Here is an 18,417-nt window from a genome sequence, read left to right as displayed (position 1 = left end):
TCCTCAGCTTTTAAAAATTACCATCATCATCATTATTATTGTCTTTCTTTCTCGACACTGACAGTTTCTTAAGAACTCAAGGACATTTTGTTTATCAAATGTGGCATAGCTTGGATTTGTATGATTGTTTCTTAGCAAATGGATTAGTTGTAAACCATTTTGGCAGTAATACCTCCTGGTGATACGGTGTTTCTTAGCCCTTCTGACCCTCAGTTTGCACCTCATAGGGAATTAGAAGTGAATGAACCAGAGCAGGTAAGGCACCTAGCGTATTACATGGCACGAAGCAGACACTGAGTAACGCTGCTGCTAACACAAAGACAGGTAACCTTGGCTTGGCTGACAGATGCAGGTTTAGGAGCCAGAGGATGTTAAATGACGACAGTGGTTGATAATGTAACTCATCATGGAAGGGAAGAGAGAGAGGAAGGGGAGACGGTGGCACGTCATGTGGCTGGGTGAATGAAGTGGACGTGTCACCGCTGTGGCTTTGCCCTGCTGCTCTGCTGTCCCCACAGACTGTGTGCCCCATCCTGTGCCAGCCCAACTGGAACGGGCAAGTGTGTGCAAGGTTATCTCTTCCGATCAGGTTTGGCGAGGAGGAGGACATGAAACTGCCCTGAGTTATTCACTGTGTTTGCATTAGTGTCCTGCATAAAAACATGGAGAGGAAATGTGCTTTCCTTCCGCTTTTGGCTTCTATGTCTTTGCCTCTATTTTCTTGGGAAATCCCCCAGTAAAAACTTCAGCAGTTTTCTTAACGGAAATAAGTTTATCACACTTGGCGATTTTTAGTGGGAAACTGGCATTTTTTTCCTGCTTTGTGGGCATTGATTCATAATTTACTTAGCTCTAACTTGTTAATAAAATGAGCTGAGTCACTGTCAGAAGCCAGGAAAGGTCCACCAATCTGTCCAGTTAGCATCAGGCTCTTTGACTCCTAAACCATCATTAAGTAAAATAAAAACAAGTCTGTCAGTTTGATGAGATTCCATTTTTGTTTTGAAAAATCACCTTAATGACACATCATTACCGTGATTTAAGCAGTATCAACCACATAATGTTGATCTAAACTCACTATGGGAAGTAGTGTTTTACTATGTCCTACTGAACAAGCCAGTGGTGTGTTAAAACAGTGGCTTTCTGTAAGAAGAACTCAGTATTTTAGGAATTATTAATGCATTGGATTTCATAGTATGTCTTTTAGGCCAGGGGAAAACCCCCAAACATAGAGATGGGAGTCCCTTTTTGAGATGGAGAAATCTTGCCATCCCAATAATAGGTCAGCTGGGTTTGTGGCATTTGTTCATCTTACCTGCACGTCAGCTGCTCCTCTGTGTTTTGAGGAAGGCCGCAAACACAGTGTGCTCTGCAGCACAAGTGGCAGAGCCTAAGGGGCGGGCAAACGGACCTCAGTGGAGTGGCTTTCTAGAGCTCCACCTCAGAGCCAGAGAAGACTGAAAGCAGGGAAAGGATGGGGCCTCCCAGGGAGCAGACCCTCGAGCGCGGAATCAACAGCAGGGAAGGTAGGGACGGTTGTTCTTGAGAAGGCAGTCAAAACATCTTAACCCAATGAGGAATGCCAACTTCGTGAATCCATGCCATGTCTTGGGAAGCCTGACTGCTTTTTATTCATTTCAGATGGGACATTGCTAGAATTCCAGGCACTTTGATACTTGTGTACTCTTTCTGTGCCTTTGAATAACCAGGGCTGGTCTTCAGAGATGGCATTTTCTAAATGAGAACATAGTGTAGCTTTCCTGGATGCTGAGGGGTCAAAGACAGCAATTGTTTTCTTTCTTTTAAAAAAAAAACTTATGGGAGCAACATTGGTTAATAAAATTATGTAGGTTTTAGGTACATAGTTCTATAACGCATCGTCTATATGTTGTATTGTGTGTTTACCACCCCAAGTCAAGTCGCCTGCCATCAGTATCTGTTCCCCTTTACCTTTTCCTACCTCTCCCACTCCCCTTCCCTCTGCTGGGGCCCTTACCTTTGTCTGTGTCCATGAGTCTTTCTTTCTTTCTTTGCTTCATTCCTTCACCTTCTCACCAGCCCCCACCCCCTTCCCTCTGACAGCTGTCAGGTTCTCCAGCTCTAGTCAAACCAGCCTACTCACTGACTTTGTTTCTGCATCTTAATTCAGGATCTTTCTCTACTCAACGACTTCCTTTATTGTCATATTCTTGACTAAGTGTTATTCATCCTTTGGAGCTTTCTGAACCCACAAAGGCTTCTTACCTCCTGCAGGTCACAGAGACAAGTCACCCAGTTAACTCTCTTGGTTCTTTTTATCTGTTTAATTTGTTTACCATTTCCTAGGTGTCACCTTGCTGACCAGATTATTCGTTCTTTGAGGCAGGAACCTTAAGTTTCCTTGTAACCTCACAAGTGCCCTGTGCTGCACTGCTCAGCGGCAGGTGCCGAGGAGGGTTTGACCAGGGAAGAGGATCGGTGAGGAGGTTCACTGACCAGGTTCGGTCCGTGAGGGGAACGCCTGGTGACAGGAAGCCGTTGCCAGTTCCCAGAAAGGATCACTGCCCTGGAGTCACTGGTCTAGGTGGCGGTGATCACAGTTCTCGGAGTTCCTACCGTCTTGCGTAACCTGACTATATTGACAAAAGAAATAGTTGCTCTAATACCTACAGTCATGCGCACATACACAAATTGCTGAGTCCCTCACCACCATCCATTGCTGGGGTTCCCCACACTCTTCCTGTGTCTTCAGTACTAGAAGCCTGATACCTTTCTCTCTGATTTGCATGTGCAGCATCTGAACAGCTCAAACCAGGGCCTGATGCTTTGCTGTCCTTCCCTCCCCCGGACTTTCTGAGAACACAAGGACATGGGTATCTTCACACACTCAGCTTGTTCACAGCCTTACACACACACATAGTCCACATAGTATTCCTCTCTCTTCTTAATCCCTTAGTAAATGTGCGATAATGGCCAAAAATTATGAGCATGATATAAAATATTAAAGCTTATGAAAACCTGTCTCAGCATGGGGTTCATTCATTTGAGTCATTTGCTCAGCTGGTATTCGTGTCCCAGGCAGTAAGCTGGACACGGAGAATATAGTTGTCAGTAAGACTGTAAAGTGTCCAGTCTAATGAGACAGCTAGGTCAAAGGTGACCATGATTTAGCATATCATGAAGGTGTGCTACACGGGGGCTGTGGAGACACTCAGAAAGGTCACCCAGCCCAAAATTAGGGAGGCAGGAATAGAGGGAAAATGTCTCCCTGAGGCTGAAGGTCTGTAGGACCTGGCCAGGAAACGTGGGTGTGTGCAAAAGCTCAGAGAGAGGGGGCAGGGATGGAGCTTCAGGTATAGATGTGGGAGAAGCCTCATTAGCTGCGTTAAAAAGAGTTTGGGCTTTCTTTTGAGGACAAGGATTTGTGTATTTGGCTAATTAGGGTACCCTGGTGATTCTGGCGTGTATTCCAAATGCCTTCCTGTCATGGTATCCACCCAGCCAGAGTCCACAGTGGCATCTGTGCCCAGTGCAGAAATGACAAAGCGTGGACAGACGGTTCTAGGCCTCAAGCAGACAAGCCTCTTCTTTGTATGTCCTAGAATGGTGAGGCAACACAGTGACGTTTATGCTATTTCCCTTATTAATACAATTTGAAAAGACAGTTTTGTCCTTTTCAATTCAAAGTTTGTGTTTTATATAGTCAGCTCATATCAGAGTTTTGAAGAGGCACTGATTGTCCACAAAAAAAAAGCCTCTATATTAGAGACAAGGTGATGGACATCTGAATGTTAGGGCTCTAATGTCAACAATATCTTGGTCTCACTTGTCTTACTATATCAGAGAAGACTCGAATATTGTTAAGAGGCCTCCACATTGCCGGGTCCTCATAACTTAGTTGCAGTTTTCCCAGTGAGCACTGCCCTGCAAGGCCCCCTAACAGACTCTTTCCCAGATGTATAGAAAGATACCAAACTCACAGGGTGACAGATAGACCTGGCTTGTCATTCTTAAAAATAAAGCTTGTCAATCTCGATTGTTGAAATAATGGAGAAAAGCTATAGTCAAAAAACAAACACAATTCTCCACCACCCATTTTTAACAGCCTGCATGTTGGCATCTACATCAGCATCTACATCATCCTCTGTGAGAGTCACTCTCTCTGCCGGTTCCCGGCTGCCAGGTGATTGTGAACGTCTTTCTCCCTCTCTCTGGCTGCAGCACTTTCTATTCAGAAAACCCTTTTCCTCACTCGGCATCCCACAAATGGGTCCATTTCATATATATCCAAGATTAAGAGAGATGGTGTCCAAGATCTACCTTCTCAAAGCAGGTTGTGTGCACATGTGCACACACACGTGCACACACACATTCTACCTGAGAACCACTGAATGTAGTGACTGTTGTTTCTAATGGCGATGCTGGCAGCAGTGAAGAGGCGGGAAATCCCAGTGTCCTAGCCTCGAGAATGGAGATTAGAGCTTTGGGTCTTAGATTGGAAATTCTTGTTACTCTTTTTTTATTTTGTTTTCTATTTTTTAAGAAGTACCAAAAATTCCTGGTACTTCCTCCTGTTTATTCCAGGGCAGAACAGTCCATCAGTCTTTAAACTTCTTAAATATTGATCCATGACCACAGCCATGCTTCATTCTTTATGGCAAATAGCAGCTGGGTTATTTGCCTTTGGAATGAACTTTCTCCTCATAGAGGTACTCACCATGCTAATAGCTTCTTAAATGTGCCACACTGATTTATTCCTGGTGGTCACACATATGGGGAAATTGGTGATAATGTTACTTTCTTCTAACCTACCTAGTGATTGTGAATGGCTCCATTGGGAAAAAATCCTAAATTAAAAACCTAAAAAACTTAGGAGTCAACTTTGATTCCTCTTTGTTCCCAAATACTCTCACATCTGATTAATCTCTGTGTCCTGTGAGCTCAAACACATTGAAGTTGAATCAGCTCTACTTCTCCAACGTTAGTCCACCACCATCCCTTCCCATCTCAACCTACATCCATCTCGCCTCCCCACAGCCTTCCACTCTCACCGTCAGGGCACACAGACCTTCGCTCCACCACAAGATGTGCCCTGTAGAAGGTAAATTGAAGCACTGAGGAGTTCCTGCTCACATCCCTCCCCCACAACCCCAGCCATACTTGGCATGTAGCCCAGGTCCTTTTAGAAATATGCATGGTCCCCCATGCTCTGGTCTTCATCAAATTCATTTGCCACTGCTCCTCTTACTTAATACACTCCAGCCACACTGCCCTTCTTACTGCTTCTGGGAAAACAACTCATCCAGCCTCAGGCCCTTTGTACTTGCTGTTCCTGAAACCCACAGGAGTGATCTTCACCAAAACTTTACATGGCTTATGTCTTCATTTCTGGTGTCTGCTCAGATGTTACTTCTTCAGAAAGGCCTGTCTTTGCTGCTCTATCCAAACTACCCCCTCCGACTTCCCTCTGCTCCTTAATTCTGCTCTGTTTTTCTTCATAGGTTTAACACTCCCTGAAATTACACTGTCTGCTCAATGATTTGCTTGTACTCCACTAGAATGGGAGCTTCCTGAGCGCTGACACTGCATCATGCTTACAACTACCTGGTTCACAGTCCTTTCCCCTCAGTAATTAGAGGGGCACCTAAGAATCTGTGCGGAATGAATGGATGCCAGTGGAAGGCAGGGCTATGACTATGATTGCTTTATTATTTCTGGGAAAGGTAATAGTAACCCTGAGCAGACGATTGTGTTTTTCCATCTCCACATTCTCCTCTGGGTCACTTCATGGAAAAGCAAGAGAGGCTGATGTGTGCATACGTGTGGCACTCTACCAAACAAACAGCTTGATTCACGGTTCAAATATTCATTCGCATCAGACTGTTTTCTATGTATTTTTAATTAGAAAGTACACTGGTTCTTTATGTTAGATTAATTACAACCACACATCACAAAGCAACCATTAGAGTGTCTGTAAAAGGAACTATATTTTTTAAATGCCAGGAAAGTTGTTTCACCTCTGAATGCCAAATCAGCCATCTTTATTTTGTTCCCACATTCCAAACAAATCTACGTCATGTGAAGCCCAAGATGGTGTTTTTTTAGTCCCCTTGGATTTTCAGTCAGGAAAGTGAGTCATGACAGTAACAAGGGAGGCTTGAGGTAAAATAGAATTCCTTTTCTTGCAACCTCTACTTTAGGGCATTAGCATGCAGCAACATAGAGTTCAAACTAAGCCATTACATTATTCAAATGTGTCACTGTGTTCTTTTCATATGCTGTCTCTGAAACAGCAAGTCACATGGAGCCAGAACTCCCCAAGAGAAAGCCCACAAGTCGTTGTAGCCTGAGTTAAGATATCCACATATGACAAAGTGCCTCGTCCCTGACGTAGGAAGGGCCGTTCAAAAGAAAGCCTCTGCTTAATGTTATAACAGTGTGACCTGAAAATCAACTTCATCTTTTCCCGTCTCCAGTGGGGACAGTTGAGGGCATTGGCTGCTGAGAGGCCATAGATCTTTTTGCAAGTGAAGGACAGTGTGTTTATTAATGATGGGGAAGACTATTGAGGTGAGCAGAAACTGAAAGACGAAGTTCCTTAGATTAGTCTTTTTGCTTAATTTTCTGAGAAATAGTCTTTGGTTGTTTTTCTGCGTAATTACAAAGAGGAAATCTTTTCTCTGTTTTACTCACCTTCTCAAAGTAAATGATTGCAGTCATTCTGTTAAATAAGGTGTTCTCTTAGAAACAGAAATGGTGGTCTGTGGGAAATACCATATCCAACTGAACACTTGGACCAACTGGATAGGCACCATCTACCTGGACACAAGAACTGGCGCCGAGTTGGGAGCCAAGTCCGTGGAACGAATGGTCTGTTCAACAGAATAGTTCTTCAATAGCAACAACCAACATTCACTAAATACTTATCTTTATATAATACTGGATGAAGTGCTGGAGATACAAGTGGGAGTAAATATCTGAGGATTTGATATTCTTTCCATCTGTAGAGAGCCAAGAACCCTTCTCTAATTGTGAATTTTTAAATATATGCTGTTTCCTCTCCTTCATTTCTCTAGACAAATAACAGCACATGTTCTTTCTGACCAAACCACCACCCACTAGTTTCTTTTCAAATTTATGGATTATATTTACTTTTGAGGCCTCATTTGGCAGTGGCTTTGAAAGGTACCTGGCTGTGGTTGGCGGGAGTGCTACCATTCTCTGAAGTTATTGGGTTGGCCAAAGAGTTCACTAAGTTTGTTCTGTACTATGGCTCTACTAACACTTAGTTGTCTTTAACTTCATTCAAAACAGTTTTGAATGAAGTTGGGGTGTGTTGTGACAGTTGTCATATCAGTGTGCATTTAAAAAAGTAATCAAAATTGGTGAGTTTTCGTGTAGCCATTTTAATATTTAAGATGGAAGAAGATATGCAGCATTTTCAGCATATTATGCTTTATCATTTCAAGAAAGGTCAACATGCAAATGAAACACACACAAAAAAGATTTGCACAGTGTACAGAGAATGTGCTGTGACTGACCAAATGTGTCCAGAGTGGTTTGTGAAGTTTCTTGCTACTATTGACATTTTGGCCAAATAATTCTTTGCTGTAGGGACGCTTTATGCATTGGAAGATGTTTAACAGCACCCCTGGCCTCTACCCACTAGAAGCCAATAGCAGGAGATAGCTGACATAATTCAAAACATCCAAATCAATAAAGTCATTTGTGAAATTCAAAAGTCTTTTATTTCACAGAAAAAAACTAAATGGACTTTTTGGCCAACCCAATAGTTCTAAAAGGCCTTCAGATGTTGTCAGGAAACTGGTGTGTGCAGTTTGAGATTATGAGAAAGATGCAGAAGAGGCCATTTCTCTACCTATGCCTCCCTTTCTCATGTTTAGACAAAAATAACACTTCTTCCTTCTCTCATCTGGCATTCTCACTACATTCTCTTCTGATGGAAGATTGTGTTTAATTTACTGCATCCCACCGCAAAGCTCACTGAACTCTATGCCTGACACTGTGCTGAACAAGTGAGTCTTCCCTTTGCCACTCGGCAGGCTCTGAGTTCATCCCCTTGACTGACCTACAGAGAACTACCAGAGGGATAATATTATTACAGATTTTTTTTACCGTAGCATTATTTTTGACATCAATGTTTAAGACCACTCTGGATAAATTCTCCTCTGGCTGGAGCTTTTTGTAAAGAGAATTTGGCAGAATCAGACTTCTTCCCTCTCTCCTTAACATGTAGATTCTGAAATAGACAAACAATTGAGTCACAGCCAATTCTCTGGGCAAGATACTCCAGCTCTTGGTTAAGTGTGTCCTGCGTTAGTTCAATTTTCTAACATCCTGGATGTCTTCTTTTCTTCCCTTTTTTATTCCTAGGGTTTGGGTGGGGGAATATTGTAAATACACTTCTCTGACGTGGGCCTTGTTCCTTTGTTGTCTTGACTTACAGCTGACTCCCTATTCTCCACGTGGAGAAACATTTCTCCAGAACACTCTTGCCTTTCTATTTCTCACAAGTGTTCATTGTAGTGTATATGTGAGTCTTCTTTAAAAAGCCTTGGCAATCATTTAACCTACAGCTAGCTTCACAGCCCTCAATTTGTTGTGCTCTGTGGACGTTCTGGCAATAATTTCGGAGTCTTGGTCTTGTCCAGTGTGATAAATTATTTGTAGTTAACATTGATCCAGCCTCTTGTAAGGAGAAAGAAACACCAAGCCCTTCCAGGGGTTGGATTCGACTCTTCGACTAGTTTGGAAAAGTCCTCAGATGGACATATACAGTTCTTGGCCTGCTTTGGTCCTGCCCAGATGGACAGTGTTGCAATTACCCACACTTCCCAGCGGCTGTTTCTTCATTTCTGAAAGCTGGTCTTGATTGTCTCAGAAGCAGAATTCAATTTGCAGTTCCCCCAGTAACGTGCTGTGATTCATTCGGGGACAAATCTGGATTGAACTGAGTCCAAGTGTCTCTTTTGTGAGACAGAAGGGAAGTATAAGTAGATACTATAGTCACCCAGATGAATCAGTCAGGAATTCATGGAGTGATTCATAAATCGTTATAAAGACCACTGAAGTCTACTAAAACAGAGTGCTGTCTGGCTATACAAAGTGGGGTATTATCATTGGGGGGGGTTAGATGTTAAATCAGATGTGAAATCCTTAAAACTGCTTTTCTTTTTCGGTTTTGAAAAGGATTCCTTTTTTCCCCTCTGCAGTTGGCCAACTGCTAAAGCCATTTTTCATTGATTAGTTTTTGCAGATGAATTTTAAAACCACCACAGAAGGTACCCACAATTCTTTGGGGGAATAAAAAATACCTCCCCAAATCCACCATAGACCAGTTTGTATCCATTATTTCTCCTCCCTGGCAGCAAATCAATAATATTTTTCACACAAATATAATGAAACAAGCTGTGCTGGTGTATTCTCCCTTCTCTGGGAGGTCCGTAACCCCCAGGGAAGGAGGGTGAGGGAAAACTATCCAAAGCCCATATCAACCAACATTTAATCTAGTGGATCATGTAAACACCTTTTTTTTCAAAGTGTTAACCCTCAAAGCAGTACTAAAACACACAGTCCCACATTACTTGCCAGAACTGCTTACTTAGGACTGCACAATAAAGTAAGACATATTTATGACATGTGCTTGTAACACAGTTTTTGAGTAAATTTTATTTGGAGAAATATGATCATTGGTAGACATAGAAAATATTTTGGACTTACAGAGGAAAGAGCGCTACCTGAAAAGAGTTACCTAGTTGGAAAGGTAAGGGTGTAAGCCCAGCTTCAGTGTGAAGAACCCCAGTTCAGAACTGAGCAAGTTCACCAAAGCAAACTGAGAAAACTATCTGCATGGTCAGGTTTCTTGAGGACAGTAGGTTGTTGATACATCCCTAGCAGCTGGTGATAAGGATCAAAATCTCAAACGCCAACAGGAGTCCCCTTCCATCCTTCCTCACCCCACCTGTCTGCTTTGCTTCGAATCTCCACTAGAGGGCATCTTACCATGTTGCAATAAAGTGGTATCTGGAGAACTAGCGTGGAGCTGGGCAAATCTTTTCATGTTTCTGGGCCTTCTTTGTTTCATCCAAATAGGTGGTGCTGTAGTGCCCTTCAGCTAGAACATTCTATGATTGTATGAATTTTTGAACTCACAGTACTCCATGGGAAAACCTGGTACCAAGAAATGAGACTCTCACATAACATGACTAACTAACTGTTCTAGAACCAGAAAATTGGCCAGGGTAAACAATTCCATATTCACATGCACTGCTTCAATTACAATCATATATGGCTGTCAAGCACAAGGTACATGATAATGTCAGGAATACCTTAAATTTATATTCTACTTAGAACGGCCATTCCATAACCATGCATTGACAGCCATGTATGATTGTGATTGAAGTAGTGTATTTGAATACAGTGCATTGATCACTTATTGGTGTCAGACACTCATTGTCTAAAGTATTTTGATATCTCTGACTTCCAAATTTAAATTGGTTCATAATCCATCTCCATTCCTCACCTTCCATTCTTTATTTTTTTTTTCATAGTACTCATTTCCTCCAGCCCAGGACATAGTTTACTAACAAATGTGTTCATTCCCCACACACTCACACACTAAAGCAGAAGTTTCACAAAGACTAGGATGTGTGGCATGTATTGCTTTATTCCTGGTGTTTAAAACTGCCACCCACTTGGTTGGAGCTCATTAAATACCTCTTGAATGGACAGATAAAAATGTTGCCGCAAATTTTACAGTTCCCAGTAAGAGTTAAGATTATCTTTATGTTATACTTGAAATTGAGGCTGTGAGGAATCAGGTAATTTACTCAAGATTACCCAGCTAGCAAGGGGCAGAGCCACAGTTGTAGCCCAGGACCTTAGGTACATGTGACATCCATCTGCTCCTCCTGCCATTTGCAGTGTTTGTGCATCTGATCCTCCCCAGTCCTGTGTGTCTCAATTGGGACCTCTCGTGCTAGGGAACAGAATCTAAGTTTGAGTACTACTTTTGCAGGAAAGATGACCCTTGTGTTTCTGGCCCACCTCACTGCAAGGTCGGGAAGCTTAGTTGTACAGAGGGCAGGAGCAGGCCTCCTTAACCAAGTAAATACCCCCAAGTATCAGACATTTTTAAGGTGTACAGAGATAGATAAATATTTGCAGAAACCTTTTTTCAGTTTTTTTTCCAGAAAATCCTTTATGAGCCCTTTAAAATCTGTGGGGTTTTTTGTTTGGTTTTTTGTTTTTGGCAAGCTGGGGAACCGTGGCTCATGCTAAGGTTATATAAACTCTTCCACTAAATGAGTGGAAATGGTTGATTCAATTCTGTGATTTGCTTTTGTGTTATCTATAATCAGTGATTTAAAAAAATTCTAGTGTGTTGTGTGCCTATTTGCATAACAGTCTTCTATTGTTTTATAAAAGTAGAAAAGGCCAGAGAAGAGACTGGTAAGCTGTGTTCAGTGAAACCTGTGAAATGTCAACTGGGGGACAGACTTGGACCTGGAAAAGTTTCTGACGGTCTCTCCTCTGGCTCTTGGACACTGCTGTAATTCAGAGTGAATTAGAGTGATGTCATCTTGTCCTGATGTAACAGGGGAATGAGATATTCCGTAGGAGAAAAATTGTAAATCCCTCCAATTTATATTCAGCATCAAAAGTGTTCCTTTACTTTTGCATCAGATTTTAAAATTTTATTCTCTTTGAATTAAAAAAAAACCCTCTGTTTTGGGCTGAATATTTTGACCATATTTATCTTGGGGGGGTATATGTTAAAAAGAAACAAGATTGAAAAACAAAAACAGTCGAGAACACTAAGAAAATGGGATTCATTCTACTTTCAGTAACAATAAGAACATTTAATGTTTTTCTCAGTAAGCTTCTGTTTAAGTGTTCATGTTTTTTGTTTGCTTGCTTCTGGAGTAAATGGCCTCAAACTACTCAAGAGTCTTGAGTCCTTTTGGCTTTTGAAATACCGTTTCTGGCATCTTTCTTGCTATGAGCTGTCAGCGATTGTTTTGGACACTTGCGGGGCCTTCACTCTTAACAGCAGGAGTCTCTTCCACCCCCTTTACCTCTCTGCTGCCCCTGAACCCCTAATTCTTAGTGGGTTATTTCTACTTTACTATGAGCTGATTAACAAGTAACCAGGTTTATAAAAATTCAGTTAATTAATAGAGGGACTGTTAAAGAGTTTTCGGTAAAATACGTCGCAGTGTTTTTAGGCAGTAACAAAATTGATTTTAAGTGCTATACTTGAAAGTCAAACCACATTTATACACTCACTTCTTATGCTGGACTTTAAGTGCTGAATCTCTTTTATTTCCTTGTTCCTAGAAATTATCTGGATAGTCAAGATCACATCTTACCTCTTTTGATCTTTTCTCTATACACATGAAAGTTAAAATTTTTATACTAATCCTTTTTTTTTCAAATCGTTTTCTCAGGTTTGCACCTTCTGCTCCATCTCCTCACCACATCAGTCCTCGGAGAGTTTCGGCTCCTTCTTCAATAATGCAGAGAACGCAGCCCCCCCACTCCCAGCAGCCCTCAGGATCACACCTGAAGTCCTATCAGCCGGAAACAAACTCTCCTTTTCAACCAAATGGAATCCACGTCCATGGTAAGTCAAGAGCTTGTCAGTCCCTTGATTTTGAAAAGTGATATTGCCCTGTTGCTTTTTAAGCAATTGTCTTAGTTACAGGTTGTGGATTTCAAATGTTCTCTTATACACCAAGTTGTGGCTTTTATGACTTCCCTCTAAAATTTCACACTTAATCAGCATGAAGTCTTTCCTGGCTTTGGCCCTGAGGTGGTATGTCTTAGGACACCTCAAAGTGGTCAGCCCAAGGTGAGGGTCCATTTACTGACCCAGAGCTTTAACATCTCCTGGGTAGGCCTTAACAACAGCATCTTGTTTTCTAAACAATAAACAGCCAAGTAAAAGGGACCCACAGGAGGCCTTTTGCCTGTGCACAGGTCTCGACCCCTGTCCCCATATGCCTAGGTCCTCTCCATCGTACAGATGAAATGACACCTGCTCTCTGACTCAAGTTGCCTTGATCTCATAGCCAACTTAATCTCTCCTGGTTCTGAGCCCTGATTACATATCATATGTGATCAGCACAATGAAGGAAGAAGAAGAGGGAAGGAAGGCAAGAGAAATCATGATGGTTTTCAAAATGTGCAAGCCTTATGTTTAACTCAGAACATACATGGAGAACTGAGTCTGGCCTAATTTCTTTTCGTTGTTTAAACCCATTTTGCTGATTCAGACAGATATCTTAGTGAACATCATAGGAAGCTGAGTTGCCAAATCATATAGACTCAAACTATGCACAGCTGTTTACCTTCTGGGGGCATTCAGATCTTCGTATATAAGCAGAAGCGATACTGCCCATTTAGACTGTTTCAGCCTCTTCTGAGAAATATGATTCTTCTCTACCTGCATCTACTGATTCCTGAATTTGCTTCACATGAGGCGTTTGAATTTAACAAGTGGTTGTCCCCAAACAAACCTAAGTCGATGTTCAAGTTGAGTGTAATTACGTATGAATGATTTCCCAAGACAGCAGAATCCAGCAGCACTACGGAGCTGGGCTCGGGCGAGGACACCGATGCAGGGGCCTGGACAGCTGAAGATGAGGCGATGTGCAGACAGGGGCAGGCCGCGGGAAGGGAGTGGCCTTCAAAAGCCCAGGGTCTGTGTCTCTGGTTCAAGGTTTCATCCATCTCTTCCCTTCTCTCCCCAAGTATAGTCACACAAATCCACTCTTCACCAACAAAACTTGGGCTTCCACCATTCTTTGGGCCGGTGGTAATTTTTGCCTTCTTCTGTTGGTAAATTTCTTCTGAAGCTTTAATTATGTATTTATTCAACCAAGAAATATTTTGGGGGTACCTACTATATGCAGAGCAATACGTGTATGAGAAAGACAAACAGCACTCTCCCTTTTGAGGGGGGCCTCCCAACCCAGATGTCTCATACTGGGGGGAGATCCAGGTCCCCTGTGCTGGGAAGCCACCCTCACCTGCCGGCTGGAGGTGGACCGCATGAGTGTGGGCTTTGTGGACTACAGAACAGGTCATGTATCCTAAGGCATGCGATTTTTACCCTCCCTTTAACATCACTGAAATCGGAGCATATCTCAGTCAGTGGCATTATCTAAAAGGCAATGATTTTCCTTTCTTGTGCTGTCTGGAATAATGGAGCCTTTCACAATCAGTGGTGTTATGGTTCCATGACATGCAGTACAGCGCATTTGGCTTACGACTGTGAAACATTTAAAAAATTCACAATTTAACCTATCTGTAGAAAAAAATTAGAAGGAAATTCTCCAAAGCATTAGACAGTTCTTTTCATTACAGAGGTAGGAAAATAGGTGATTTTTCTTTCTTTTTATTTTTTTATTGGTTTTTGCTTTCTAACGAAACTTTAAAAGGGATTTCGGGATTACACCAATTTGAATGCAAATACCAGTCCACTCAACTGTGTGGCTCTAGACAAATTATGGAGCCTCAGTCTACAAGCATTTAGATGAGGGGAGTCTTACCCACCTTCTCTTATTAGGTGTTATGAGGATTCAACAAGAAGTCACCTGGTACAGAGTAAGAACTTAATTAATTTAGTGTACTTCCTTCTAATCCCTTCTTCGTTGGACTCCTTGAGGAGAGGTATAGTGTTTGTAGCCCTGGGGCGAGAATAATACTTGGTGCAAAGTAGGCCTTTGGTGAATAGTTACTGAATCAGTGATTGGCTCAAGTGAATAATGAAACAAGGGTGCACGGAAAATGGGATGTACCTTTTATCTTGCTGTACAGCTTGGTAACCAACTCTTCTCCCATATTTCTCTTTTATAGTTGTCAACTTGAATTATTTTTAACTTTTTCATTGTTGAAAATTCCTGTGGCCAATGAGAAACTATTCACAGAAACCTTACAAATAAATACAACAGGCCTTTCTAAAAGAGATCAGACTGCAGTTATGTATACCTGGAAATCATGACGTCCTCCCAGAAGGTGGGCGAATGGCTGAGTTTGCAAAGGAAGTGCCCGTGCATTAGCTGCCGGGCCATTGCTGGGAATGAAGGGGAGGATTCAGATGCAGCCTTACTTCCTCCTTCAAGTATTTTTCTGAAAATGTTTTTTCTGGAAGTTTCTAGGAATAAGCATTTCTCATCTACTATGCTGTAGGATAAAGACTAAATTGACTGAATATTTCTCAAGTGCGTGAATCAGTACTAGGAATGAGAGGAGCAGAGAGACCTCTAAATGGGTCACATATATTGGCCAGGCCTTTCAGCTTCGGTTGGATTGTGTGCTGGATAGCATTATACAGCCTCTTAGTAATGAGGAACTTCATCCCCTAGTAAAACTAGATTTTTAACGCTCCAAGCAGTGTTAGAGTTGCTAACCCGACAGCTAGAGTGAGTGTCTGTTCTCTCTTTCAAGAAGTTCATGGCTTTAATGAGCATCATCACCCCCGTCCTCTATGTCCTCTCTGCAGTAGGTACAGGTCAGAGAAAAATGTCATCGCTGTATTTTTAGAGATGGGAACTGAAACGTATAAAAATATAAAATGTCTAGGCATTGCTGCCCTGGACAAATACACAGGCATCTTTAATAAGAAGTCCATATTTCCAAGTCACATTCTTAATCTACGTGTTTCTAAGCAAGTCAAAGAAACAAAATCCATATGAACTTATTATATCTCTTCATGGGGGCATATGCCTGTATGTCGATGCTGTTGCATTACATAGAGCCTGGAAAGGTTAGAACTCAGAGGGGTTTTGTTCCTACAGATAAAGAAGAAAATGAGATCCACTGAGTTTTCTTCACACTAGACTTATTGACACAGAGCTTAGATGTCATGTGTTCAGTGTATATTTTTAGTCAGAGGTGTTTTATAAAAGGCATACTTTGAAAAGATTAGTAGCATGTTTTTTTCAAGTTTCCTCACCCAGTGAATGACCCAGGACCAGAGCACATTTTTGTTGGTTCTGCATCCATGTTATCCACTCACATTGCTTTCTTTAGTAAGGTGGATAAGGTGTCATTTCTTTCAGTGTTTGAATGTTGATAGCATCTATGGGTCTCTGTTTGGGTGGTATCTCCAAGGCAACTTCTTGGCGCATTTTAGTCTTTTATTTTAGATGTAAACACAAGAACAGCACTTTCCAATCATGTAAGCTTGTTCTTCGGCCTTTTCTTTCTCTTCGGGACTGTTCTCTTGCCCAGGCAAGCTTCAGAATTTTGCCTGGATTAGTTGCCTGAGAGTTGATATTTGTATATATTGTTATGGTGCTAATGGATAATTTCTTTTTAAATGGCCTATTCACTCCAGGCTGCAAGAATGCCATGAGAATTCCTAGAACAGCACTTTCACAACCTTCCTTTTTGGACTCTTCAAGGAGAGGCCAAGTTCAATTCAGCAAGTGTGTATTGGTCATCCACCATGTGCCAGGCAAACATGAATGTCATTTAATCAGTGCTCCGTGATACATGCAATAACAGAAGGTATCAAAGGCACTGATTTATTTGAGGAAAATACCAGAGAAGGACTCCTAGACATGACTGTTGAATAGGGTTCTGAAGATACAGTCAGTTGTGTAGGCCAGGTAGGGAGAGGGATTCCAGGCGGGGTAAGCAAAGTGCACAAGCAAGAACACAAATGACAGCATTGTGCTTGCCTAGGAGAAGAGCCAGAGGCCGTGTGGCTGGAATGCACAAGTTAACCTGTGGAGCAGAGGGAAAGGAGGCTAGGGAACCAGCTAGGCCAGCTCATGGAGCCATTTGGGGCGATGCTAAATGTGGTGCTGCTGAGTGAAGAAGCTAGCCTGTTGTTTTAGGACGGTCAGCAGGGTCAGTGTATAGGGAATAGAATGGGAGAGGTAGGAACATTACACCCTCACTTGTGGGTTTTATTGGACTGCATGTATAGAACACCCATACGCAGATGCAACTAGTACATAGGCATATGATGTCATAATAAGTGGAATTGTATTTGTTCACACACGGTCTTTCCTAGGCAAGACAAGCTGCAATAGCTAGAGAAGAAGAAAGTATAAAAGCCCTCAGCTTAGCTGCTGCACAGACAGGAGCCCTTTTGGCTCTCTTTTAATAAAATGTGAAGAGCATGACCCCGGGGACTCCCTCCCCAGAGAGCTGCACACCTGGCCTTGCAGGGCCCTCAGCCAATGGCAGATCACAATCCTTCCTATGTGCTGGTCTCTCACCTGTTATCTCAGTTACTGCAAGCCAAAATTTCCAATCGACTTTTATGAGCATGTTTAATAATCACCCCTGAGCTTCTAGCCACATGGAACAGGCTAAGTTCCCTCTTGATTATTTGTCACTGCAGTAGTTAGAAGATTTCATAGATTTTGAGTGGTCTGACCCAATCCTGGTTTACTAAAGAGCCTGTTATTTGTAACACACATTTGTACAGAGCACGAGACTTTTCAGGATCTGTTTATCATGTTATAGCAGCATGCCCGGCGTATGGCTTTTCTCTTCTCACATAACAAGACATTGAACGATAAACAGTGCAAGGAGGAGCAGCAGCCCACAGAGCCAGCAGTGTGCCGGCCTCTTCCCAGGTTTCTGCTTTGCCAGCTTTAACAGTGGCTTCCATCTTCCTGTTCACAGCAGGGATGCTGATAGCCTCCATATCCTGTCCCAGTGCAGGTAGAGGGAAGGCAGAAGAGTGAAGGACAGGTGTACTCTGAGCTCAGTCTCAGGGCTACCCTCATCTGTGAGGAAATCTGGGAAGACAGATGTTGTAGTGCATTGCCATGCTTAATAAAATTAAGGTTCTGTTAATACATTTATCAGATAGGCACACGGCAGGGTCTGCCAAATGTTCTCTGGGATAGTTTTTCAATCTGTAAAATGGAACCGTCTCACACCTTCATTCATACTGATTGCCTCTTGGAAGTCAGTAGTAGGGTCCAGAGGCTTCTTTCTGAGGGTTCTGCTCCATTTTATGCCCCTCAACCTCATTCTTTTAGGTTTTTATACTTCCCACTGCTTGCTCTTATTTTCACCCCTTTGGCCTTGCCAGCTGCCAACACAAAGCTTTCCATCATCCATGGTCCGTTCACTAGATTTTATTAGGAAAAACACCATGAAGCTGCCTGCCCAGCCTGGGCCATTTGATATCAAGGCGGCAGCAGTGGGAAGTGGGGGCTTTCTCTGCTGTTCCTGGCTCCCGTGGTTCGTAAGCTGTCTTTCCCATGATTTAAAGCATGCCCTGCCTGCAGGCCCCAAACAAGCAGACCAGCACAATGGTGGCATTTTCCCACCTCTGTGTGGAGCGGTAAGCTTGTCAGCCAAGTTCAAATTGACTACATCTGGAAACAAAAGGTTTCTAGCCACCAACAGACCTCTAAGAACAAAACATGTTGTAAGTGGTTT

General features: G+C 42.4%; 1 protein-coding gene across 8 annotated transcripts in view; it reads left to right on the top strand.

The window, feature by feature from the left end:
* GLIS3 (GLIS family zinc finger 3) overlaps positions 1–18,417 on the top strand; it is a 665,074-nt gene that overhangs the window by 622,994 nt on the left and 23,663 nt on the right. For all 8 annotated transcript variants that reach the window (XM_053656109.1, XM_053656110.1, XM_037148719.2 and 5 more), the window contains one exon: positions 12,450–12,625. In XM_053656109.1, coding sequence (XP_053512084.1) covers positions 12,450–12,625 — 176 coding nt within the window. The remainder of the gene's footprint in view (positions 1–12,449; positions 12,626–18,417) is intronic.

The sequence above is a fragment of the Artibeus jamaicensis genome, unplaced genomic scaffold (assembly GCF_021234435.1).
Source record: "Artibeus jamaicensis isolate MK-2021 breed Jamaican fruit bat unplaced genomic scaffold, CSHL_Jam_final scaffold_1964, whole genome shotgun sequence".
Taxonomy (NCBI): Eukaryota; Metazoa; Chordata; class Mammalia; order Chiroptera; family Phyllostomidae; genus Artibeus; species Artibeus jamaicensis.
Note: the sequence above shows the minus strand (reverse complement) of the source record. Positions and strands in the feature narration are given on the sequence as shown.